This window comes from Ambystoma mexicanum, chromosome 7q (assembly GCF_040938575.1).
Source record: "Ambystoma mexicanum isolate Mex_15411 chromosome 7q, UKY_AmexF1_1, whole genome shotgun sequence".
In the NCBI taxonomy this organism is placed as follows: domain Eukaryota; kingdom Metazoa; phylum Chordata; class Amphibia; order Caudata; family Ambystomatidae; genus Ambystoma; species Ambystoma mexicanum.
In genome coordinates, this window is record NC_090941.1 from 658,667,107 (window position 1) to 658,694,178 (window position 27,072).

A 27,072-nucleotide genomic window follows, 5' to 3' on the forward strand; every position below is an offset into this window, starting at 1 on the left:
TTGCCACTCAGAGGGCTCAAACGGTTTTAGGGCCAACCTGATGGCTCACAGCGCCAGCCTGTTGATATGCCACTGGGGCTCCATCGCTGTTATAAGGCTGCTCAGCTGCAAATCCTTGCAGTGAGTGCCCCAACCTTTCAAGGATACATCTGTGACCACCCTGGGGTGGGGCCACACAGGCCAGAAAGATTCCCCCACCATCATGTTGTAGCAGCTGGCCCACCAAGAGGCCATCGCCACTCAAGTGTCAAGTACTGCTCCGATGAATTGGAGGCTCTGTGTTGATGTTGTGTGGAACTTCTGCAAGTTCAGGGAGAAGCCCAGATTGTGGAGCAGTGAGTAGGTATCCTTGAGATGGGACAAAATTTGCCCCACCAACATCCCTTGATGAGCCAGTCATCCAGGTGAGGGAACACAAGGACGCCAGATCTATTGAGGTGAGCTGCGACTAACGCCATGAGCTTGAAGACCCTGGGGTGGAGGTCAACCCAAAGGGGAGCACGTTAAACTGATTGCCTCTGGTGAAAATCAGCACATGGAAATGTGTGTCCTGGAGATCCATCGATACCAGCCAGTCTCAAAACCTGAGAGCGTGGAGAATTTCTCTCAACTTCTCAGGAACTTGATCAAGCCCCTGAAGTCCAAGATAGGATAGAGTCCTCCCCCCTTTCTTGGGCACCAGGAAATACTGGGAATACCAGCCCAACCCTCTGCTCCGGAGGTACCTCTGCCACGGTCCCTTCAAAAAGCATGGCTTGCAGTTCCACCTGGAGCTCCTGTTCCAGTCGTGGTGGTGGTGGTCTGTCCATCAGCCTTTTTAAGACAGGCAGATAGTAACCCCATTAAACAAGCTGAAGAGCCCAGGCATCAAAGTTAATCTCCTGCCATTGGGCCCAATATTCATGTATTCGTCCTCAAACTGGGGTGGGGGAAGAAAGCAAAGCAGTTTCGAGGGCAGGGTCACCCTGCTGCTGTTCTCTAGAGGCCCCCACCTTTTGGAGCACAGGAAACGCCCCTGCCTGGGAGGAAGAGGGGTGACTATGGTAGTGTGTCAACCTTCTGTGTCAGCCTTCTGTGTCAGCCTTCTGTGTCAGCCTTCTGTGTCAGCCTTCTGTGTCAGCCTTCTGTGTCAGGTATTGGCACATCCTTCTCGACCTTGGATGATGGAACTTGTCAGATTTTGAAGGAGGTCAGCCAACCGTGAGCTTTGATGTTCATTCCCTGAGGGACTTTGGGTTCATTTTTCAACACAAAACACAGCTCTCTGTGTCATGATCGGCAACAAGGAACCATACGCAGACGTCATGTGGGTCAGTTATTGACATGTTGGAACTGCTGTCCCTGCAGCACTTGAACCCAGATACCTGGGGCACAGACATAACTAGAGCTCACGTCAAAAAATAGAGACATAAACGTTGAATGTAAACACTATGGATTAGCAGTGTTCCTCGAGCAGCGTGCTGAGCCTCCTGAAAAAGGAACTCATGTACTGGGGCGTAGTGACGCAGTATAAGCAAAACGATTGACATCACGTCCAGAGTCGACGACCAAGGCATCGAGGCAAGACGGATCGACGGCCAAGTCGAGGTGCACTACATCCCTTGTCGAAATGTTTTCTGAGCAGCTGATGCCGTAATGGCTATCTGATGAGGTATCCAGTCCATGAAAAAGATCTAATAGAATTCCCCCGCCAAATGAAAAAGAAGCTCCAACAAAGGGACTGGATTTATACTAGAGACTCTATTATGAAGTATAAATTGTTTCAATGTTCACATTTGACAGAGAAGAGCACTGGCCTCTTGTCAACTTACCTTAGGAAATCACCTAACAGAAATTGGAGAGTTAATTTCCTGAGGTTTACGTTGAATCTGCTCCCTACTCAAGAAATCTGCAGTATGAGAGCAAAGGATACAGCCGTTAGAAGATTCTGCAGATACTGTAAAAGGGAGGATGTATGCAAAACATTAGAACATGTGATCATGGCCTGGCACTGTCTACTAGGCAAACACCCAAATCATTTGGCACTTACTGAAATTGAGGTAGAAGCCCAGGCTGTGTATTAGATGACAATTGTGGTGCAGGTGTGGACACCAGAGTGGGGGGTGCTGGCTTGCATGAGACAATAGCCCAGGTAAGTCAAGATATGAATTGGATCCTCTCTGGATCCCCCAAGGGGCCGAGGAAAGGCAGAATGGAAGGACTGGTCACTGATAATGGGCATTTCCAAGTACAAACTCATGCTTCCTGTGATTCTGATGGCTCAGCACATGGAGTATGCAACCGGTAGGAACAGTCATACCAATCAGTCCTGCAGATCGAGCGCCAGGAGGATGTGGGTCAAGTTGACTTTCTTGAATTTGTCCTTGCACAAGTAAAACCTCAAACCTCTGAGCCATGATGGGATGCAACCGCCCCCATTATTCAGCAGCAAAAAACAAAGAGTACAAACTCGTTCTCCTCTCAAAGAGGTTCTATAGTGGTCTTCATCAGGAGTTGTCAGACCTTCTCCAACAGAAGCAAGCAAAGGGGAGGCGAAAGGATGAAAAGGGGGAATCGAGTGATTGGATTGGTGGTTAAGGAGAGCAAGACAGTAACCCTGTGACACTGCCTATAACACCATATGTCGATGGTGGTGTGGTGCCACTCCTTGACATACAGGGACAACCCCATCCCTCAATGGAGCACAGTAGACAGTCCAAATTAAAGGGGTTTTGGCATGCCAAAGGCATGGTAGAGGTGGCAAAGTTGCTCCTATAGGTACCACTGCCTAAACCTTGGCAAGAACAACCCTGTGTGGTATGATTGCCAGAGGGCGTTTGACCCATGACTCAGTAAGCAAAGGCGTGAAAGGTGTGAAAAGACCACCCCATAGAGGAGGAGGTAGCAGGTTGTTGGGAGGCTAAGCCCAAAGATTTGGCCATGGCATTGATTTTCTCCCAAAGACTCACCAGGCTTGGAATTGGATACGAAACCGGCTCTGGTATTAAGCACATTATAAAATAACAATAATAATTATAATACTTATAGATTATTACTGTCAAATGGCAAGTAACTGCTTTGCCCAGAACAACCAGTAAACTCTGACATTCTCGACTAGGGGTGCTACAGGCGAGGAACTGTCCCTCTACCCTTAGATAGAGTAACACACTCAGATTTGTCCAGGCCCAATTGTAGATCTGCCGCATCCTTACCCATACTTAACTAGAGAGGAAACTCTCCATCTATTACATGAGAAAATATTTTGCAGCCAGTGAAATGTCACTCACGCAAGTGTCTAATTTGCCAGGGCATCAAAGAGCATTCACAGCTCCTAGAGCCAAGCTTCCATGTGCAAAACTTTGTTACTGATGGCATCAAACGTTTTACTCATTGTCCGGTGACAGAATTTAAAAGTAGCCACATTTGATCCTGCAGTGTAGATCTGAACTAGCTCTCCAGGGTATGGTGCTTAGATAAAATCCCCAGATTTGATGGGAGTACCGTAATGTTTTTGGTAAACCCTGAATCAGCATGGAGGCCAAAAGCACTGATGGCTTGGTAAAAGAGGCAAACATCTGATGCCTGCCTTTCTCCCTATGCTCCAGGCTGGAGAAGCTACTGGGAAATGCAATATTATATTAAAGGTAGAGATTCAGCTGAAATATCTTGATTATCTTCCCTGAAGTGAGAATGAAAGTGCCTCTTAGCGGATGACAACGAAGAATGCTGCTATGAAAAGTCGCTGAACAGCAGGACCTAGTGAGCCACTTCTAGTCATTGCGGTCAGACTGCCGAGAGCAGGACTCCTCAGATTCTTCTTGGAGATCAGAGTTTTCTTAGTAGAGGGCTCAAAAGGTTGCAACTTTATGAAGTGTGTTTCTCATCCTTAATGAGGAAAATGGAGAACTCTGAAGTTCCCAGAGGGCCTTAAAGTGCATTGTGTAAGGGATCAGAAGTATGATTCAGACACAGTGGCATGTTAGGTGCTTTCTATAGACTTATTTATAAAAATAAGAGGTCTGGGGGTCATCCCATCTATACCTAATCCTAAAAGGGGTTTCCCTGCCTCAACAAAACTAAGGTTCGTCTGTGTCGGAGTGTTAGAAAATGTTTGTTTTTTTTTAAAAAGAGAGTGTCCTCTGTCCTGTGTCCAAACCCCTAAACTGACCCTTACATTCTAAACCCAATATAATGTGTACAAGGGGATTTGTTTAGGCTATAAACTTATAGCTTTCTTTCAGAGTTCCAAAATATAAAGTTTGAAGGTGCAGAAAAGAATAACGTTCTACTAGAGAAAGGGGCTCTCCTTTCCCTTATGTTTCCTTCTGGTCTTTCACTGCCTATCCGGCACCTCTGGATAAACATCAACAATGTTCCACACCTCAAATAAACAGGGGGAGAGGGATCCTCCCCTACGTTTTGCTTTCCTTACAATACTTCACTTTTCGGTTTAAAGGAGACGACCTCTCCCTCAAGTTTCTCTGCTTTTTAATACTTTCACAGTTTGTAAGGAAAGTACCTCTTTTCCTGGGTACCTTCTATTTCACTTAGCACAGTTCAAGTCTTAATCTCAGTATTTCACTTCAGTGTTACTTCAACAGCTTATAAGGAAAGTATCTTTCCTTTGATACATTCTACTTCACTTAACAGTTCAAGTTTGTCCAAGGGGAATGAATATTCCCTTGAGTTTTCTTTCAAAACCCAATTCTCTTAAATGTTCAGTTTCTCACACTTTGTACTTACATTAGCCGCTTTATCTCCACAGTGTACTTTCCTGCCAGGGTAATTGCGATTTTCTCACTGATCCCTAAAAGGAGGAGGATGATACTTCCCTTTTAAAACAGTTTGTCACGGTTTCACAATTTCAAGTTTACTTCCCCTTCTCACTCCTGGTTTACACTCCTGCCAGGATGTCACACTACTGTTTCGCTCGAGACTCGCTGTTTGCCCATTTCACTTACCTGCCAGGGCTTTTCCGTTCTCCAATCACTCTCTCTTTCATCCATGTAATAATTATTTTCTAATATTGGGTCATCGATGCTTTTACAATAATTCCTCTTCTGAAATATTGCTGACCCTGTCTTAATATTGCTTGCATCCGTATCAGTTTCTTTAAATGGTATCACTTTGACTCTCTTGCGCTGTTAGTGCGAAATGGCATTCACCTGCAGGAGCTCCTGGAACCCATTCACTTTCCCTGGGCTTACTGGGCGGCTTTGGTGTTTCTCACATATTTCCTTCTCCTTTCTTTTTGAACCAATGATTCGGCATGCGCCCGGTTGGTCCTTGCTTTGCCATCTTCTGCTATGTGCGGCTTCAGCTTCTTATGGGCATCAAGCAGTAAGCTTCCTTGAGTTTGGTCTCCCTGCATGCTGCTCGTGTCAGCCTCTGTACTGTTTTTTACAGTCTGCTCGCCTTCAGCGTTCCGACCGGCATCAGAACAAGTTACCAGCAGTTTCAGTCTCTGCATCTCTCATATTCTGGTCAGCTGCGCAACATTTAAACTTCCCAGCATTGCTTAACATTTTCCAAAGACTAGAACGCGGTTTTTGCTTCCTGCTTCTGGCCATCTTCATTGCTCTATCCCTCTTCCTCATCTCAGCACTAAAAGGGGGCGGGAGATAAAGAAGTTGGTTGGTTGAGAAAACCTGTGCATTCTTTAACTACATCACAATAAGCCATGAAGGTTTGTCGCAGGGGCACATGAGTGTCAGGAATTGTGACTGCAAGAGTATTTTGGTCCAGTGGTTGTCGGACTCTCTGGAGTTGGTCTTCCCCCATGAGGTCCTCCCGCAGATATCCACCCCCAGGGTCAGTCGAGTAGCTTCTGCTTTTCCCTGGCCACGTAAGAGAAGTTTCCCTCCAGAGAATCAGTGACGATATTGCTAGATTCGTCACAATTGAGAGGCGATACAGTTCTGTCATGACTTACCCCAAGGCTGCACAACTACACCTTGTGGGTGGGTGTCATTCATAGAGACCAGGCCTCTGGCAACACCAGGAGGGCTTGACGCCAGAGGCCTTTGATGGAGTAGACATGGCAGTATCAAAAATTACTAAGAGCTAGTGGCGTTTCCAAAGGCACTTGCTTAGAACATGGAAAAAAACAGAGGTCGTAGGGTGCAACCGTCTCCATATAAACCATCTTTGATGCCATGTCCAGAATAAAAGGGAGCCAACAATGTCGATTGTAGCTGCATTATGCCATCTGGTGGCAGTCAAATCAAGACTTATACTGAAGAATATATATCGAAGAGGAGGAAAGAAAATCTTTGGGAAAGGATTTTTGGTGAAATGAAAAATGTAGATGTGACGGAGGCTGCATATCGTCCGGAGATTCTCGAGCATGGACTCATCCAACTTGGATTGAAGAAGCCAGTTGTCATGGTAGGGGAAAAGCTGCACTGTTCCCCCCCCCCGTTTAGAAGGGCCGTAGTCAACTCTATGATCTCTGTGAACACTCTGGAGACCAAGATGGAATGTGAGCAATGCCAACTGGTTACAATTAAAACTCCAAAGCCTAGATGGTGTGCGCCAGGGTCCCGATCTTGAAATTGTCCATTTGGAGGAGCTTGTTGGGCAGTTTCAAGTCTAAGATTGGTCTGGGGTCCTTCTCTTTATTTGGAACCAGCCGGTAATGGGAATACCAGCTTTTCCTGACTTTTGCTGAAGAAAAGAGCCCCACTGTCCTTTCAGCAATAGAGAGGCAAATCCTTGACGAGGGAGTGGTTCAGGAGGAGGAAAAGGAAGAGTCAGGGTGTCTTGGGACAGTTTTGTCAGAAATGTCTAGCAGTAATCCTGTTCAACAATTTGCATAGGTGAGCTATGTGATGAGGCAGAAATGGGAGATTGACACAAATGTATAGTTTACTCAATGTTCGCCATTTTATTAAAATAAAAGGGGGGAGATAAACGCCTATCTTTGTCTATGCTAACGACTACCTAGAAAACTAAAGAAAGATGAGCTAGTGTTCAATTTTTCTGACCCTCACACTAATATATACAACACAAATGTACAAGGAATATTTGGCTGACTTCAGTTCAACAAAACAGTACAAAAGTTCAACCTTCGATGTTTTCAAAAGTACTCCTTATGACCAGGGTGGACTTCCTTCCCCTTGACCAATTCAGGAATACCCTTGAACAAGTTCTGATTCAACAAAGATCTGTTAAGTACAACAACAACAAAACATTTTCCATCCGTTGCGTCTTACCACTTGATAAAGCAAATGTCTTTTCTACAAAGACTTGTTCCAAAACAAAAGCAATAGTATCCTTCTTGATAAGGCAAATGTTTCTTTTACAAAATACCAGTTAATAAACCAAGGCAATTGTTTTCTCCACACAATGACTTTCTCAGACTTCAAAGTGAATCTTAGCATATCACAATGATTCTTCAAACGGAATGCTTTTGTCAGTATAGCACAACCACCAGCCTTGATGATGCAACAGTTTGTCAAAAGAATATAATTATTAATATCTCCAACACCTTTTTACCACAACCAAATGTGGCTTGGCTTTTGGCAATGTGGGTTACAGTTGTCCCCCAATTTGACTTCTCATAAATGGGAAATTGCACCCTTGTTGCAGTCTTATATTTCGCCAATGAGAAGCGTTATTTAAGCATGTATCTCTCCTGCGTCCCCTACTTCTGTTACTTTTCTCTCAAGATTCCAATGGCTTATCTGCGGGAGCCGAAAACATTACACAGCACCCCGGTTTGTCTCTTCTGGGACACACTGGTTAATGGTGGCGGCTTCAGTGTTATTGTACGGTGCTGCGTGGTACAGCGGCTATTCTCTGCATCATCTCAGGGACCTCTCTGGCTCTCCCGCCGTCGGTGTCTCTCTCTCTCTCTCTCTCTCTCTCTCTCTGGGAGTCTCGGCTGATCAGCTTCCAGCGACAATGGTTAAGATCTCCCGGTTCCCTCGTGGACAGTGTCTCTGCGGTTTCTTCGCTCTTCTGCACACCAGCTGCTCCGCACACGCTCTGGTCCCAAGCTGCAGCTTGGGAGAGCAGAGTGTCTCCTGCTCCTTCTTCCAGCAACTCCTTCCCACAGCTGTGTTTCATCTTCAATTGTAAAGGTCCCACTCAGGTACCTTGCATCCAAATAACTAGACTGCATATTCTTTTCAATGGCATTTCTGATCCGCATTGACTCCTGGTCATTCTTACTCGTCACAGTAACACAAGCATTATGGATCCTGAAGTCCATAATGGGTCTGATCTTTTTATGTCCATTCATTTCTATGGGATTGATGAACTGGATGTTATCAGAGCTAAGAAATGTTTTAGAATTGATGTGCGCCTTAACATTAGGGCTAGGACTTCCACACATGACAGCATCCTGACTATTAGAGGATATCACATTGGATTTAGGAACTCCAAAGGTGTACAACCTATTTCGTTAGGTAACCTTTCACAGAAGGTTCCTTGGGTTTCCTCATGAGGGAGACTTGTGCAATGACAGCAGGCCATCAGATACTTGGGAATTACGGAACATTCATCCTCACAAGAAGATTAATACTGTGTTTCTCCCAAAGGAGTGACCACTTCCCCTTGACAGCCATCTCCTGCCACATGATCCTACCGCATGATACCCCCGCCAGTGTTAGGATCAGGTAGCGTCTGCCTTCGACAGGCCACATGGGAGGAGATCTTAAGCTTGGGTTTAATGATCATTCCGCAGGATTCATCACAGCTATCTTATGTGATATCCCACAATGCCCTTGAAGACCACTGGGGTGCAGAAGCTTTGGTTTTACTGGCACCACAGCCCCTACAAGGCTGGAAAATATGATTCCCCTGCTGGTGGGTGTGAGGGGGTCGGCTAAGGACCAAACATATAGGAAGGAAGGAGTATGACTGGTTCACCCCTTTGCTAAAGGAGAATTAAGGATGAAGGTGCGGAAAATCTTACACTTGCCATTTGCTTGAGGCACTCAATTTTTCCCCAACATTAGTCTGCCGTTGTACCAAACATGTTAAAGACCTCCAAAGGCATATGGGCGAAATTGGGTGTAAAGATCCACAAATGCCTCATCCAACCCTACACAGTCCGTAGTGTCCAATTCTGTTTGAAATAGGGCTTTTTTGTCTTTTCAATTATGCACCATGTACTGGAAAGATCCCTTCAGGCCTGGGCCTTAGCGTTAACCAGTAACTTCAGCAAACTCCCACAATCCCTGGGTATAGCAGGCCACAGTACAGGGCACATTCAGAATGTATAGGCTGAACTAGGCTGCCAGACGTAAAGACCTTTCTCCCCAAGTATCAATTTATAGTTTTCCACATTATCAGGAGAGGTTGTCCGAAAAGCAGTTGGTCTAGACTAGAGTCTACTTCATGGCCACCTTGACCACTAACCTCTCCGTCAAGGCATGTGTCATTAAGGACTAAGGGTCAGAGACTACTGCACTGTGCATTTAAGACAGATACATAAGAACCAATGCTGCAGAAGAAGACCTGCTTGATGTAGACATCAGTTTGTCAACCAAAGCTGAGAAATAGTATCCTGCTAACCTATGGATGCAAAGTATCAGTCCAGGCATAGGTTTTGAACTCTTCCTAGGGTGTCATCAGACCTTGAAAATCCACTGCCCTCATTATCAAAGCCCGAAATGTTACATTCCAGTCCTAGAGAAAATGTGGGGAATGTACAGATCTTTGAATCCAGAGACTTATCTTTATTACTTACATCATGTGCAATTTTCCACTAATGACATCTGACTTTGCCACGGCAAAGACCTCTCTCTAAAATTGGTGCTGCTTTGGGAAAGTGCTTGGCTTCCTCCTATCAGTAGCTATTATATCCTACTTTGTAGTACTCTGTCAAAAGTCGGAAGAGCCTGCTCTACTGAAACAGGCTGCACCTTTGCGGATGATCCCTGAGATGGCAGCTACGATTTCAATGGTACTGCTGTCAAAGGGGAGATACCAGGATGCTGCACCAGAGCAGAAAGCAGTTTACGTTAAAAGTTACTTCCAGCCCCAATGTTCAACATTTTACCCTCCAAGATGCCTCAAAATCAAAAAAGCCCTACTCTACATCAGCCCAGACAACCTTACTTCATCACCCCCCTGTGGCTCGACCAACTGGCAAACCGACTCCTTCCCGACAACTGTTGATAACTTTCCCCCACCCACATCCCTCAAGAAAGGTTTATAATCCATGGTATTCACAGGAACTCAAAACTCAAACATTTCTATAGACAAAACACAACTCGGGTATAAAGCTAGAGAAATGCATCATCTTTAAGATACCAAGGTATCACTTTTTTGCTACAAAAAAAGCTATCCTTAACTCAAAAGTAAATGTTCACACATTCTCATCAACATGGCCCTTAGCAGACATGCCAAACTCTTTTCTATAGCTAGAACCTTTATCAACCCCCCCAAAAACTACAACCACCTGCTGATCTGGCCAATGAATTCTTTCTTAAAGCCATAATGATTCCAACAGCTTACAAAATGAAGAAACCTTAAATAGTTCAACTATTCATCCCTCGGTTATTCAATTGATCTCCTCCTTTGTTTTTAAAGAAGTCCTCAAGCAGGAAATGTTTTCATTACTCGCCAAACTCAAACACACTTGTTCCGTGATCGACATTCTGCCAGCTTTGGTGGCCTAAGAGAATGATGCCCCAGCTCTTTCCAACTGCATCATCAAATTGACAAATTTATCTTTACAGGAAGGGGTCTTTCCTCATGTTTTAAAATATCTCTCATTATTCCCCTTTTGAAAAAATCCCAGCTCTGCTTTTCTAAATAATTTCCGCTCAATAGCTGGTTTTCATTGGATAAACACCGAAATGTTGCAACCATAACAACTATCACATTTTACCAATTCTAACCACATTCTCAACCCCCTTCAATCCTGTTTCTGTCCCAGGAATGGCATGGATCAGCCTTTGGTGCCAACTGGGATAACCTTCTCCACCGTTCCGATTACGCTAATTGTTATGCTAGATCCGATTCTGCCTTTGATACAATCAATCCATCCATCCTTTTATCTAGACTGTCTCACACTGCTGGAATCCGCAGAAATGCATTATAGTGGTTTCGTAGCATTCTCTCAGTCAGAACACAATCTGTGAAATGTGTTCCTTTTGCTACCTCTCCTGCCCAAACTACCAGTGCTGTTCGCAGGGATACTCACTTTCATCACGTCCTTTTTATTAACTATATACTTTCTTTAATGCAGCCATCTGTAGTTTTAATGAAAATGTTTACTCTAATGCAGCTGATATTCAACTTATATTAACGTTTCGGGACAAAAAGACACTTAATCAACTACACCAGTGCCTCAAACCAAATTACATCTTGGCTATCCATCAATCAATCTAAAATAGACCTGATCTTCTTCACGACTCAGCGCGACAACCGCTGCTACACATGTTAACTGGCCACCCGATCATCCCAACAAATAAAGTAAAACATCTCTGGGCCATTTTGGACACAGAGTTGACACTATCGAACAAGCTAACACACGTGTCAAACATGCAAAGAAATTCCTCATGTAGTATCGTGAAAGTTCATGTGTTGAGGTTGTGGCTTAGAGTCAATAGGGTGTCTAGTGAGTAGCATGCTTGGTTTATCACCAGAGATGGTTATGAAAACAGTACTCTGTTTGGACAAACCTGTGTGCATTCCAATCTTCTACCCAGTCTACGTTAATGAATGGATGCATATGCTACAAGCTCCAGGCCCATCTGAATTGGAAGCTGCCTGTGGGGGTTTACCATCTAGTGAGCACCCATGTGTGTTGGTGCAGGGCCAACCTGTTGATGAATTGATCCACATCTGGTGTTTGAGTTTAGGCATGGCTTTAGCTGTGACGGTCAGGGAGTTGAGAGAAAAGATGTCTGTGATCTGTCTGGTCCCGAGGTGTGTGCTGGCACATGTACTGTAGACATTTAGGCATTTGGTCAAGAGCCTGAGAAAGGAGAGCCATGTCCTCTGTCAAGGACCCTGGTTTGAGTGTGCTGGCACAAATTCTATGGTGTCTTGAGTAGACCTTTTGCATGTTTGATGGGTGGTGAAGGTGTTTTGGTGTTGTGCACTGTGATGTTGGGCATTGTTTTCGTGACTTTTTCATTTGTGTAAACAAAAAAAACAAAAACAGGGACAGTGGTGCGCTGTTTCTGGATGTTTAATAAGGAATGGAGGTGTGGTGGGTCTCATCGTGATGTCCATCTGCATATGCATGTATAACCTTGGGGACTGAGCATCTCAGGAGAATGTTGAGTTGACTGTATGAAAGATTATTCCTCAAGTTTCCGTTCACCCTCAGCTGTGACTGTGTGAGGACGATTGAGTGTGTATCTGTGTGTGATCTGTAATTGAAGAGCAACAGGAAGCTGCGAAAGTAGTATATAACAAGACTTTGTACCAGTGGCTCCTTACGGATCTGTCCTAAGGCATCATCGTAAGGTTCACCAGATTGCTTAATCGGCAGACCAGAGAGGCACCAGGACACCAACTATACTAATGGGTTCAAGCAATAAATCACATTTTAGGTTTTTAAATGTCCAGCTACCGAGGAAATGTTCCAATCATCAGCCTTCATTGAGAAAGAATCGACTATTTCTGGAAGAACTTCAATATATGCAACTCTAGTTTGCTCTACGATTTACATGTACCATAAAAGCAAATATGCAGATTAAACAAAACCTACATTTATTTAAAATGTATAAAATTAATGAAATTACCTTTTTAAATTCTATGAAACATGTTGCTATATTGCAATTGTAAATACACTAAAATGTACTTTAGATGCTCCAATACAAATATATATGCACGTGATTCACTTACCGTACTTTATATAACAATGCATCAATATCCCACAACATAACCCAATAACTGCACACTATCAACAAAACCTCAGTCTGTTGGGCATACCTCATAAGTGGCGATGTTCAAACTAGGCAGCAAGCAGACTACTACAGTTATGCATCTCAATAAAAAATGTGCATCATAAAAAAAATTAACATGGGCTGGACATTTCACCATCATCCCTTATTCTTTTTTTTTTAAACCACAGTATTCAGACAAATGTATTTAATAATTGATATTTTAGACCTTAACCGGCTGATCCGATTTGAAAATATTTAAAATTAAACTTACATAATCAGATTTTTCAGGTCAGAGGAATAGTTAATCGTCACCAATTCCATGGCTTTCTGTAAATTTTCACGTTGAATTCCTGCCAAAGAGTTGCAAGCCAAAGCCAACACAACTTTCCCCAATGAGATCAGGTCGGCTTGCTAATGGAAAAATAAATTGAAAAAGGATCAAATGTATCTAACTTTAAACACTACAGTACATATTTACAATGTAATATTTGTTCAATAAAGTCTCAGTCTTGAGCAAAACCATATTTATTTTATTTGTATATGGTTCAAAGAAGTATGAAATACATGATATAAAAAACATAATATACTTGCAGTTTATCAGTCAACATCTTTCAGCATGAACACAAATTAAACAGTAATTCATATTTAGCATATACAATGGTTTATAAAATACAGTTTACGGTGTAAAGTATAAAAATACTAAAAAGTAACCATATTAAAAGAGTCAGGACAAACTTTAAACACAAGCCTGGCATTCAATATATTTACGGTCAAGTCTTTGAATTCTGCATCAAACACAAATCTACTTTAACAATGATGTTGTTCCTCCTCAATTAATGTCAATCCTCTAGATGGACAGATTAAAGTGACTGGAGTACTCATAGTCCGTAAGCCCCTTTCCTCCATCCTTGTGGGCGTCCCCCAACATAGGGACGGTACCAGAACCGTTGGCAGCGAAAAATTAAGCTTCCCCTACATTTAGAAAAGCACACGGCCTCGGGCGTGGGCGTGGGAATGCCCCGCTGAGGCCCTGCACTCCGGTGCCTCACCTCAGTCCCCTTTGAACACATCGGACGCTCAGATACCTGGCTGTGCCCATTACATTTTAGCCATTGGCATACCAGCAGGGGAAGGTGGGCGGTACGTATGGAGGAAAAGGGACTAGGGACTATGAGTACTCTAGTCATTACGGTAACTTTAATTACTCATACGTCCCATCCCCTTTCATACATCCTTGTGGGTGATTCCACAGAACAAGAACACTGGGTGGAGTTGTGATAACCTGCCTCATATCTAGGATGAAGCAAAAAGGTTCTTCAGAATCGCCTGACCAAACTCCACATCGCGCCTGGAGTTTTTTTCCAGTGAGTATTGCTTACAGAAGGCAGACTGAGTGGCCGAAGTAGCTGCCTTGCTGATGACATCCCAAGAAGCATGTCTCTGAAATGTGAAGGCCATGACTCTGAACGCATCATGGGCATGAATCCCCTCAGGAACAGGTCTGCCCATGGCTGTGTATGCCTCCGAAATAGCCTGGACCATCCAACGGGCAATGGAAGATTTGTGCAAGCCTGAGAGCCAGGGGAGGAGCCCCCAAAAGTCACAAACAATGCCTCAGACTTCTTGAAGGATTTCGTCAGAGGGATGAAACTTGAAGACCCTCTTGAGGTCCAAGGAATAGCAGGCCCTCTTTGACTCTGGCTGCAGGTGCGGGTACAACACCATCAGGCAGATCTCTTGACTCAGATGAAATGGAGACCACCTTGGGCAAGAGGTTTGGTTGAGTGCAGAAGATTACCTTGTCATTGTGAAACGAGGTGAAGGGCTTGCACAATGATAATGCCTGCAGCTGCTCACTAACCCTGCGTGCTGAGGCAAGAGCCACCAGTAATACCGTCTATAGTGGCACCAAGCGGATGTACACAGAGGCCATCACCTCGAAAGGCTTTGTGCTGCAAAGCTGCCAGAACCGCATTGAGGTCCCAGACCAGGTGCGACCTATGCTCCAGCGGAAAAAGCTTAACCACTGGGTTGGACGCAGAAAACACATGCTCAGGGGAATTATTGTAAGCCCCGATAGCCACTAAATAAGTGCAGCAAGTATCCACCTGAACTCCAGAGCTAGCCAGGTGTGCTGAAAAAGCCAGTGCAACATCCAGAGGACAGGTGACTAGGTTCAGACCCTTGTCACAAGGCCAATGGCAGACCCTAGTCCATTTACTCTTATACTGGCCTGCTGAATGATGTCCCAGTTGTCATCTGAAAACTGATCATGTTGAAGCCTCAGCTGGTCAGGAACCAGGCCGCCAACGCCAGCTTGGCTGGGTTCGGATGCTCCAAGGCCCCGCCCTGCTGCATCAGGAAAGCCTTGCTGGAGATAGGAAGGTGGATGGGACCCTGGGAGCACAACTGCAGCAGATCCAAAAACCAGGGTCTCGAGGGCCAGTGGGGGGCAATCAGGATGCGGCTGCAACCCACCGAAGTCCAGAACTTGCAGAGGGTCCGGTGGAGCAGAGGGGTGGCCGGGAACGCATAACACCTACGGCTGTGCCAACAGAACAGGAAGGCATCTCCGAGAGACCACTCACCCTGTCCTGCCCATGAAGCACATTGGGGGACTTGGAATTCAGAGGGGATGCAAACGAATCCAGTTCTGCAAAACGCTGGAACAGGGGCAAAAAGGAGTCTGTGCGAAACTCTCACTTGTAGGTGTTGAACCCCAAGCGACTCCGCTGGTCCACTTCTGCATTGCTGACCCCGGCAGGTGAACTGTTGAAATCCAAATCCCGTCTATTAGGGCCCATTCCCAGATCGATACCTCCTCCACGCAGAGGAGGGGGTGGTGGGGGAAGGGTGTCACCCCTGCTTCTTCAGGTAAAACATTGTAGTAGAATTGTCCCTGATGAGGGGCAAAAATGCCCTGATAGCCAGGCCCACTGCCCTGAGCTCGAGCAGATTAATATGTAGGAAGGCTTCTGTCCTGGACCATGCTCCATGAATTGTTTAGCCCTCCAGAGTGGCCCACCCAGCACGAAAGGGAGGAGTCGGTCGTCACCACCAGGGTAGGTTCCAGTCGGGTGAAGCCGGCTCCCACTGAAACATTGCCATCCACCAGGCACCAGCGAAGATCGGGCAGTAGAAGCAGTGGAATTGGGACACTGTCCTACTGAGACCCTGTCTCCTGATCCCAATTGGCCGCCAGGTGGAGCTAGAAGCACCTCATTTTGAGGCAAGCGTGCTGTACAGTGAGCAAGCAGGAAGCCATCAAGCCCAAAATGTGCTGGAACCACCGTGCCGAAGTGGTCGAGTTGGCCAGAAAGTGCCCAGACATCTTGCAGCGGGACAGAAGCCTCTCGGGCGTAGGTAACGCCCACTGAAAGGTTGTGTTCCAATAAACCCCTAGGAAGACCAGTTCCCAATATGGGCACAACTGAGACTTCCTCTAGTTGAGGGAGAACCCCAGTTTATGGAGGATATCTGCCAATCTCTTGCAGGAGTACACCACATCTTCAGGTGATCCCACCCTCACCAGCCAGTCACCCAAATAAGGGTAACAAGGATGGCCCTCCAAGAGGAGAAGGTCCGCCACTGTGTTCATCAACTTTGTGAAGACACGAGGGGCTGAGTTCAGGCTCAAGGGCAGCACCTTGTACTGAAAGTGGTACCACAATCGTGAACCGCAGAAACTTCCGATATGGTTGGTAGCTGGGTACATGTAGGTACACATCCTTGAGGTGCAGGGAATTCCTCCAATACCCTGCACACAGACGGCTATGTGAGCGGGAGTAATCATCTTGAAGTATTCCAGCGGTAAAGACAGATTTCGAAATTACAGGTCCAGGACAAACCCCAGGGCAGCCTGGTTGTTCTTGGGTACCTCAAAAATCCTGGAATAGTGCCCGGAGCCACTCTACAAGAGGAACCAGTTCTATCGCCTGCATCTGCAAGAGCGACAGGACCTCCCGCAAAAGAGCCGGGGGACCCGATCTGACGAAGAGGAGGAGAGGATGGTAGAGGTAAAGGAAGAGGAAGACTGAAGCACGTGGAGACTACGGATAGGATCCACAGGTTAATGAAGACGCTTCAAGGTGTCCTGCAACAGAGCAAAACGCCCCCCCCCCCAGTCAAGCTGTGTTCGCCGACCTAGACGTCACTGCTTCTTGGCATCAGAGGTGGGGGTAGAGGAGGGGGAGCAGAAAAACCCACTCAACAACCTCTGCTGCAACCTCCTGTTGTGGCTGGGCGACGTGTCAGGCCTACATGAACCGTGGTTTGGGAACCGCTTGAAGCAGGAGAAAGCCCAGGGCTTGAACTCGGTCCTGCCCTGGGACTGAGGGAAGGATTTCTGTCCAGGTTTTGTCAGGGTGGCCAAGGACTTGGCGGTTTGATTGGAGTTTACTTCTTTGTCAACTCATCATCGGTTGACGAATGAAAACGATCCATGCCCTGGATGGGCAGATCCAGGATCCGGTCCTGCACGTCAGATGGAAACCTAAAGGTGTGCATCCATGCCGTCTTCCTCATCTAGACACCAATGCACAGCCCCCTGCTGCTGTGTCCATGTGGGAGACCGAAGACTCCATGAGGTTCTGCAAAATGGCCTGGGCATCTGACAAATCGGCCTTGAAGTAGGCTTGCTTGTCCGAAAGGAGGTCGGGCAGAAATTCTCCGAGCACCTGCCACAGCTTCTGGTTGCCCATAGCCAGGCGAAAAACAACCAGAGGTGGCTCACGTGGAGGAAGTGACAAAGACGATGGTTTAGAATACAACAAGGCTGCAGCCACCACTGAAGAATTTGATTGCTGGTGGAAGGCCAGGAGGATTGGCTCCCTGTCTGTCAGCCTGAACCTGCTTCCCAACTTTTTGTTAGTCTGGGCATTTGTCCTGGGCTTCTCCCAGACCTTTTGTGCCACCTGCAGGACATCCTTCCGGAGAGGGATGCCAGACCGAATCGTGGTCCCCTTACCCAAGACCTCAGCTAGCACTCATGACTCCTGGGGGGTTTCCTCAGGCAGAGGGACCCCCAAGAACTCAGCTAGGTCCTGAGGGCAGTCATGAAAAGGCCTTAACGGATGTCGAGGGTTAATAGTCCTGGGCGTCATCGTCTTCGTCTCCCCCCAAACCCCTTTTTCACAGACCAAGGGGAATCTGGGCCCTGGGACACAGGTGCCAACGGTGTTGTCGTCCCTTCACCCCCTAGTCCGGTGCCGAAGACAGGTTCAATGGCTGTTGAGGGGGTGGCGTTTGTGGTACAGGAGGAGGTGGAGGGGTCTGAACAACCGGTAGGGCCTGGACCAGGGGAGAGACCGGCACTGGAACCGGTAGCGCTGGAGGAACGGGACGAGTACCCAGAGGAAGGGGCCGGGGTGGCGCCACCTGCGGTATGACCTCCTACACTATATCCTTCAGGAGCCCTATCAACTGAGGGGAACACTTGAGGAAGAGGAAGCGCTCGAAGTGTTAGGGAGAATTCTCATTCTATGGCTAATTTCCCTCACCTAGTGAGTCCCCCAGCAGCTTTGCTGGATTACTGGAGTTTATTTTTTCCACTTGGTAAGAGTGTGAGCCTATTCCCACTCTTACAAGTGTTTTGTCATGTGTATTTGTACTGTTTGTGTGATCTTGGTCTCTGGAGCACACCACTCCATGAGCCCCACTTTTTTTGTGTGGTACACCGCACCTTCAGTGCAGTAACACAGGGTTCTCTTTTAGACTTCCCCCGGACTCCATTTTTCTGGGGCAGACTACTGTCCCCCAGAAACATGCAAAGTTGCCATTAACTTTATGTAGTCATTTAAAACTACAGACCCAGTACACCCCATCTTACATGGAGTACTGGGAAGGGTTAATTCGTTAAACCCAAGTCGCACTTTGCCATGATTGGGTGAGGTGGTTGTCCGGGCCGGATGACCCCCCCTGCTGCGTGATTGAAAGCCAGGCTGTGTGAATGGGGGATTTTCGCATAAAAGGGAGGACTCTTGGGCTGAAGTCACAGTCACCACTGGAACTGCAAAGAACCGAAGATAAACGGAGAAGACGACAGCCGCTGCAACTACCAAGTCCCGGTGAAGCCCTGCTGCAGTCCTGAGCCATCTACCCCTTCAACGACCAGAGAATATCCAGTCCGGAGTCTTCTTACCTTGAGCCTGGTGGGGTCAACCAGCTCATCTTCCACAGCCAGAGGATCCTCTTCGTGGTCGAAATCGTTGCACACTGCTGTAGTGGTCCGGATAGCCATCTGAAGAGCCTCTCCTGTTTTAAAGGAGCGCACCTTTTATCCACCGTTGCTGCTGCTGGCCTCATCCCTGGGTAGTGCAGCTCACTCCAGAAGTCGTTATCCTTGTCCCCACGACTGAAGAGACAGGAACTGTGAGTCTGCAGGAAACTACCAGGAACAACTGCCATGGCATCAGCTTCATCAGAGAATGAGGTACTGTGTCTGACTTCGAGGAACTAGGGTGAACCCCTTTTCTCCTCATCCAAGGCTCGTCCTTGTCTTCCTTATAACTTTTGCTTCCTCTTTTGACAAAATCAAAGTACTCTTGGCATAATTGAATCTTGAACTATCCGACTGTGTGATCCTCAACAACAGGAACCCTGTTCCACCCAACACTGGTGCAGGCCTATTGACTTATCTTTGGGTTAGAAAGTGTTCTCTGATTCCGTCTGCCTTGACAAAAGTATTGCTGATGATTTTTGCCCCCAACTCTCTTGGGTTAACTCAGCTGCTAATAGTATTTTGACCATGGTAACATTTCCTTCCTCGGATACGCGTATTTTTAGTAAGACCGAACTATCATTACTGTCAAAAAGTGACCGCATATGTATTCCCGGTAACGTCTTTTGTTTCACAACAACGGTCCGAAAAATCATAAGGTACTTACCCCGAGTTGCCTTATCCAAAGTGAATTGGTTGTGTGTAGTGTATTTTTCATGTGGTTTTAATTTAATAGAAGTGAAGTGTTTTGCAAACAGATGGTCGAAAATAAATGTACTTTTACTTTAACCAAAAACCTCGAGTCAGTGTTTGCTTGAGTCACAGTAACTGTGGTCCTTTGTGTAATCTCTACTACTGCTCATTTGTTCTTGAGAGAAGTCTGGCTGCTCCGCTACTGCTGCCACATTAACAGTGTAGTACAGGCTTGTACCAAAGGAGAACTTGCATTGCCACTTGTAGTCTGAATCGTGTGTAGTGGTCCCTAAGGGCATTGCATAGGATTCTGCCTAACACAAAGAAATGGTCCTCGCAAGCCACCAGGTCCCTAGGGGCCCGGCCCTATGTGGCGCTGGGCCTCAGCTTCTAGTCAAAGCGCGAGGCGCCTGGGGCGTGTAGCCGTAAGGCTGTGATGGGTAGATGTAACCAGGAGACCAGATATCTGTACCGTACAATCCGATGCTGCTTCCAGAGGGATGGGGCTTGGATCATCTTGCAAAGCCCATTCGATGGGCGATAGCACGGGCGGGCCAGAGCTGGATCCAAGATGGCCGTCAGCCTGGCAGGCTCTGCCACATGCCTCTACACCATTTTGAGGCTTCGCGCCACGCTGTGGGCAGCAGGGTGCGGAGGCCCTGAGCCACATAAGGCCTCAGACACGGGAGGCTACAGCTTGGGTCTTGCACCCAAAGCAGAAGCGTCAACCTCAGATCGCACTGGTAGGTGCCGAGACCTCGGCCGGATGGTCTGTATTCGTAACGCCCCAAATCACGACCTCAGAGCGAGCTCAGGTAAGCTAGACGCCCTCAGCACCTGTGCCGGTAGCCGTGCCGAGGACAGACTCTTGGAAGTGGCAGTCGACGATCACTTACCCCCGGGGCCGAATTAGAGGACAAACTTGATCGCCTGACCGAGGACAGCCCGCTAGGGCTCCCGGGCCCCTCGGCTTGGGAGCCGGTAGCCTTAGAGGCCACAGGCATGCCAGAACCTGAATCCGAGGAACCCCGATCCGTGGGAACCCCAGGGAAGGAGTCGCAGCGCTGTGGAGATGTGCTGAACAGAGGGCCTACCTTGTCTTGATGAGAGGTCCTAGAGTAGAAGTCCTGGGACCGAGAGCACTGTAAGCCGAACATGCATCCCAGCGGTTGTCGGGCTCCAAACACTCAAAACAGAAAGCATGGGGGTTCGAGGCCAGGAATGAGCCGTTGCATGAGGCACATCTTGCAAATCCTCCTGCGGCAGACATGCGCTGGGGGAGGCGAGGCACCGAAGGGAAGTTACTTTTTGAAACACAATTTAATTTTATAAACGCCTTACAAATTCAAAATGAATATAATAAAAATAAAGCTTGAAAAAACAAAATGGGGAGCAAGTGGAAAACTAAATAAATAAAGATCTCTGTGCTGGCTGCCAGGTCCGATAGCGTCCGTGCGGAAAAAGGGACTGAGGTGAGGCGCTGGAGGGTGGGGCCTCAGCAGCGAGTTCCCACGCTGGAGGCCGCGCCTTTTTACACTATTTTTCGCTGCCAGCGGTAACGGTCACTGTACCATTCCATGTTGGGGGACTCTCACAAGGATGGAGAACACGGGACGTACGAGTATGTGGTGTGTTGGAGTAAGGAATCTGATAAAGAGGTGGCATTTTCACTAGAATCTTTATTTAAATATGAATGAAAAAGGCCAGTCTCTATCTCTAAAGGGTTTTCCCCACCCCACTAAAGAATAACTTTCACTCCTGATACCCTTGTTACATTCGGCACCATTCCCCAATCCCCTACCGGGTCTCCTGTGACTCCCGTTACCTCTTCTCTGTTGGGGGTACGTCACCGGATCTTCCTGGAATGTTGGGTTTGTTGCGTGCTCTCTGAACTCTCTCCTTGCTTCTCCTTCCACTCCCCGCCGCCGTGCTTTGGCTCCACAGGGTCTCCGGCCAGGCAGTGTCGGCGCAGTTAATGGACCACTCGGTCTACCTCAAGGTCACACCACTGTCGGTCGGCTCCCAGCTTCCAGTCAGGTCTGCTCTGCGTCAGCCTGCACCCTGATGTCGGCATCCTCCCGTCTAGCGTTTTGCTTCTCCAGCATAGCTTCTTGTTTTCGAACTTCCTGGGTCTGCCAAGCTTCATGCCTGCTTCGCTTTTCAGCAATACCTTTCTCCATGTTTATGTCGTACAGCTGGGTCCTCCCCTGGGGAGTGTCATATTCCCTTGTTTGTGTGTCCATTGTGCAGTCTTCATGGCTTCTCTGGGCCACCTCTTCCCAGTACCTTCTGTACTTGACAAAGGAGTAGTTTGCAAATCTCTTCGTCACAGTACTTTTGGAAGATGATTTGAGATCAGAATGCATGTCTATTTTACTGTTCCTCATCTTGGTGCTATCAATTCTTACACCAAGGAAGGAGTATTGCAATAAATAAGTTCCTCATCGTAGTGACTAACGTAGTCCCCTTTCCTCCATACTGCATGGGCGTCCCTTCCAAGGGACGGGATTCGGAACCTTTTTCGATGCGATGGCTGTTGGCTTGGCCCTGACTGCGTGGGTGTGCTTGTTGGACAGAAGCGGCTTGTGCTTGCCCTCGTACGCTTCCTTGATGGCTGCAACCATCCAGCGGGATATGGAGGCCTTGGAGGCCCGATTGCCTGCTGTTGAGCCTCCGAAAGTTAGGAACAGGGCGTCCGATTTGCAGGAGCCATTGGTCCTGTCCAAGCAAAACTGCAGGGCCGCCTGACATCCAGGCAGTGTAGCACTCTCTGTGCTTCGTCCTTGGGATCGGCAAAGAACATAGGAAGGACTATTTCCTCATTCAAGTGGAAAGCTGACGGCACCTTGGGCAGAAATGCCAGGTGTGTCTGTAGGACTACTTTGTCCCTGTGAAAGGTAGTATATGGTTCCGAGGCGACCAGCGCCTGTATTTCGCTGACTCTACGGGCAGAGGCGAGCTTGATGGTGACCTGCCTGATGAGCCTTGCGAGCCCGTCAAATGTTTGACGATAGGATTGGAGGAGGAGAAGATCCCCCCCCCTCCCTCAAATTCCTGTAAGCCCCGATGGCTGCGAGGTATGTACAGCAGGTGTCCACCTGCACACCCGAGTGGGCGAGGTGCGCCGAAAAGGAGAGCACGTCGTCCAAAGTGCATGCCAGGGGGTCGATTTCCTTGGAGTCTGCCTGTCGCAGAATCTGGTCCATTTACTTTTATACTGGGCCCTGGTAGCCTTGCTCCTTGCGCCCTGTATGATTTCCAGATTAGCCTGGGAGAGGCTGATGTGCCACAGCTTTAGCTGCTCAGGTACCATGCGGTTAGGGCTAGTTTCTGTGGCGCGGGGTGGATGACCCTGCCCCCACACCCCCCCTGCTGCGCCAGAAGATGAGCTGGGCCCTTCGGGAGGTGAATCGGAGGCATCTCTGAGAGGGTGAGCAGCTCCGAAATCATGGCCTGGCCGGCCACTATGGAGCTATTAGAATGATGTTGAGCTGGCGAGACTCCTTGATTTTGCGAATCACTCTGTGAATCAGCAGAGTGGGCGGGAAGACGTAAGCCTTCATGCTGTTTCATTGAAGCCGAAAGGCGACGCCCAGGGAGCTGGGCCCTGTCCCTGCCAGGAGGTGAACTGAGGACACTTCTTGTTGTGCCAGGTGGCAAAGAGATCCACCTGGGGATGACCCCACTTGTAGAAGATCTCCTGAATGACGAGGTTGTTTAGCTGCTACTCGTAATTATCCGCTCCCAACCTGCTGAGCCTGTCCGCCTCCAGGTTGGCTTCCCCAGGGAGGTGGACCGCCGCGAGGTAGATGTCGTTTTCCAGGGCCCACTCCCACATGCTGATTGCCAGTATGCACAGAGGAGAGGATTTGGTGCCTCCCTGCTTGTTGACGTAGTACATGCTGGTCGAATTGTCTGTCTGGATGAGGACAACCTTGCCCATGAGAAGTGGTAGGAATACTGCGAGCACTATCCAGATTGCGTTCAGCTCTAACCAATTGATGTGGTATTCCTGCTCCTGTTGAGTCCAGGTGCCGTGGACCGAGAGATCGTCCAGGGTGGCTCCCCAGCCCTTGAGCGAGGAGTCTGTGGTGATGATGGCCTACGGAGTGGGAGGCCGAAAGGGCTTGCCCGTCGGTAGGTTGCAGTCCCTGGACCACCATGTGAGGTCCGGGTGGAGGAATAGAGGAACGTTGATCCTCTCAGATTGAGAGCCCCGCTCCCTGTTCCATGAGGCCGTGAAGTGCAGCTGAATCTTCCTCATCCCGAGCCTCGTGTGTGGGACGGCTAATGGGACCAGCCGCCAAGAGACCCAGGTGATGCTGGTACCACCACTCTCTGTTGAGGAAGTGGGTGGTGGCCCTTTTGATGGACGAGATCTTGTCCTCCGACGGAAATACCTCCTCGGAGCATGTGTCCCAGATGAGGCCCAAGAATGTCAGTCTGCGTGGGCTGCAGCTGTGACTTCTTGAGATTGAGCGAGAAGCCCAGATCGTGCAACGTGTTCATAAGGGTATGGGAGGAGTGGTGGACCGCTTCCGGAGATGTAGCCCTGACGTGCCAGTCGTCGAGGTATGGGTAGATGTGGAGGCCCTGCGCTCTGAGGAAGGCAGCCACTTCATTCATGAGCCTGGTAAAGACCATGGGGGCCGATTTGAGGCCAAAAGGAAGGACCTTTTATTGAAAATGGTAGCCAATGATCCTGAACCGAAGGAAAGAACGATGGGGCTGCCAAATAGGGAGGTGTAGGTACGCATCATTCAATCCAAGGAGCACATCCAATCTCCCTTACACAATGTCTCCGCTATAAAAACTGGGGTAACCATTTTGAATTTTTGTAGTGGTGAGGAGAGGTTGAGGGTGGTAAGGTCCAGCACAACTCTCCGGCCTGCCTGGTTCTTCTTCTGAATGGCCAAAATCCTGGAGTAAAAGCCCAAGCCTCTATGGGAGGCTGGGACTTCCTCCACTGCCTGGCTCTCTACGAGCGACTGGATCTCTGCCAGAAGAGTGGAGGGGAGGAGGGAGGAAAGGTTGGGATGAGTAGGCAGTACCCCGGGAATACAAAGGAGAGGATCCAGGGGTCTGTCAAATTCTGGCGCCAAAAATGTGCACAAAGAGCAAGCCTGTCCCCCACTGGAGACACCTGGACTCGGAGGGATGCGTCATGCCTTCTTTCTCTAGGAGGAGGGGAGACAGGAAAAAGCCCTTACACCCCCCTGAGCCCCTTTTTGTGGCTTGCGTCGGTTCTGAGACAGCGAGCGGTCAGGCTGCCTGGATCTCCGTTCCTGGAAGCCGCGGAACCCTCCATACGTATGCCCTCTGTCGGAGCGCCGCTGTGACTGGGTGTACGACTTGGTCTTTGTCAGGATGGATAAAGACTTGCCCGTTTGTGAGATGTTTTTCTTCTTGTCCAGCTCTTCGTCCGTGGAGGAGTGGAAGAGGTCCCCACCCTCGAACAGTAGATCTAATATGCGTTCCTGGACGTTCGGGTTTAACTTCGTTGCCCGGAGCCAGGCTGTCCTTCTCATGTCGGTGGTGATACAGATGACAGGGCCAGAGGTGTCAATATGGGCCATGCTGGATTCCATGAGGTCCTGCACCACCAGCTTGGCCTCAGCCAGCCCCGCCTTAAAACTTGATTGGCTCTATGTAGGGAGTTCCGGGAGGAAGGCTGCAATTTCCCGCCTTAACCTTTGGTTAGCGGCAGTCAGCATGGCATCTGCATTGGCCCGACGAAGATGCAAGGATGCGTTGGAATACAGCTTCTTCTCGTACGCCTCCAAGATCTTCTGCTCCCTGCCTAGCAACATCGACGAGGAGGAGGGTGAGGGCGACTGAGGCTTTGAGTATAGTGATGCTGCAGTGATCACCGAGGAGTGTGGCTGAGGATGGGCAGATGGCAAGAGTTTATCCCCTCCCATCTGCCTGTACTTGGCGTCCAGGAATTGATTGACCTGCTGGACCAAGTGGGGCTTGGGCCAATCCTTCTTGGCCAGGGAGACTACATTGGTTTGCAGTGGAATCCCCTTTTTGGCAGAGGGGCGTTGTGTGAGGACTTCTGCCAGAACCCCCCTCTGCCGGCTGTGCAGCCTCGGGTTGGGGTAGGCCCAGGTACTCTGCCAGCCCTGCAAGACGTTTGTGGAATGCCCTGGCTGAGGATGGCGTGTCCGGATCCTCCTCATCCGTATCCTGTGGATCAGGAGGATCCTGTGGAGTAGCTGGAACTGTAGGCTGGGGTACAGTGACCGTGGTCGGAGGAGGAGGCTGGTACGGAACCGCCCGAGGAATCGGCTGGGGAGCCAGAGGCAGCGGATGCGCCGGGAACGGTGGTGCTGGCGGAGGAGCTTGTGGTGCCAGTAGCATCGTAGAGAGGACCTCCCTGATGGCGGATAACCCCCATCCAAGGTGACTTCATGTGAGCTGCTGGAGCCGCTGCATACCCTTTCCGTATGGACGCAGCGGAAAACTGCCCTGCGCATAAGGATAGGCTGTAGGCCACGTAACTGGTTGAGGCCAGTCCCACCTTGACACTCGTTCTTTGGCGAACTCCTGGAATGGCGTTGGACGGGTGCCTCTGCTTGGCGCAGCGGCCATCTTGTTGAGCTGCCTACCACGTGTCTGCGACGTGTTGCTTGGCTCGCTAGGCCCAGCCTCCTCCAAGACTCTTGCGTGTGGATCACGAGGCCTAGCCTGCTCCTCGGGCCTAGACCCGGTAGGTTTACACCCTCGAACCGGGGGTCGGTAGAGCTGCGTTCACGCACCCCCTACGACGTATTGCCGGTACTAGGGCATAGCCCCTCGGCCATATTGCTGGTACAAGGGCGGAGCCCGCGAATGACAATCCGGTACAAGAACCTTCCGGTCCCTCAACACTGTCACCGGGAGGATCCATGGATCCCTCTGCCCGAAGACCGGTAGCTGCAGTAGCCTCGGTGCACATGCTAGTACAAGGACCTGGCGGTCCCTTCCACGCGGGAGAGTCCGTGGGCAGGAGACACCTTTGCGGGGTGCGATGGAGAATAGGGGCCCTACCTTGGGCCTGGCTCAGTGTTTCACGAAGTTATTGAGGTCCTCTGGAGGCTAATCTGTTCTTCAGCGATTTCGATGACAGCGAGCCACACACTGAACAAGCCTGCCAACTGTGGTCTGGGCCAAGGCAACGTAGGCAGAGGGTGTGGGGGTCTGAAGCTGGGAAGAGCCCGTTGCAGGATGGACACCTGCTGAACCCTGTGGAAGTCGACATGCGTCGGGGGGAGTGTGACGCCTGAGGACCGAGCACCTGAATGATAAAAAGACAAAGAGAAGAAGTATCCACGTGTGGAGTTACAT

The 27,072-nt window shown here is 48.7% G+C and overlaps 1 protein-coding gene across 2 annotated transcripts in view; it reads right to left on the reverse strand.

Moving 5' to 3' along the window:
- Positions 1 to 27,072, reverse strand: part of PAN3 (poly(A) specific ribonuclease subunit PAN3) — a 2,094,753-nt gene that overhangs the window by 396,737 nt on the left and 1,670,944 nt on the right. For both annotated transcript variants that reach the window (XM_069640299.1, XM_069640298.1), the window contains one exon: positions 13,105 to 13,244. In XM_069640299.1, the coding sequence (XP_069496400.1) occupies positions 13,105 to 13,244 (140 nt within the window). The remainder of the gene's footprint in view (positions 1 to 13,104; positions 13,245 to 27,072) is intronic.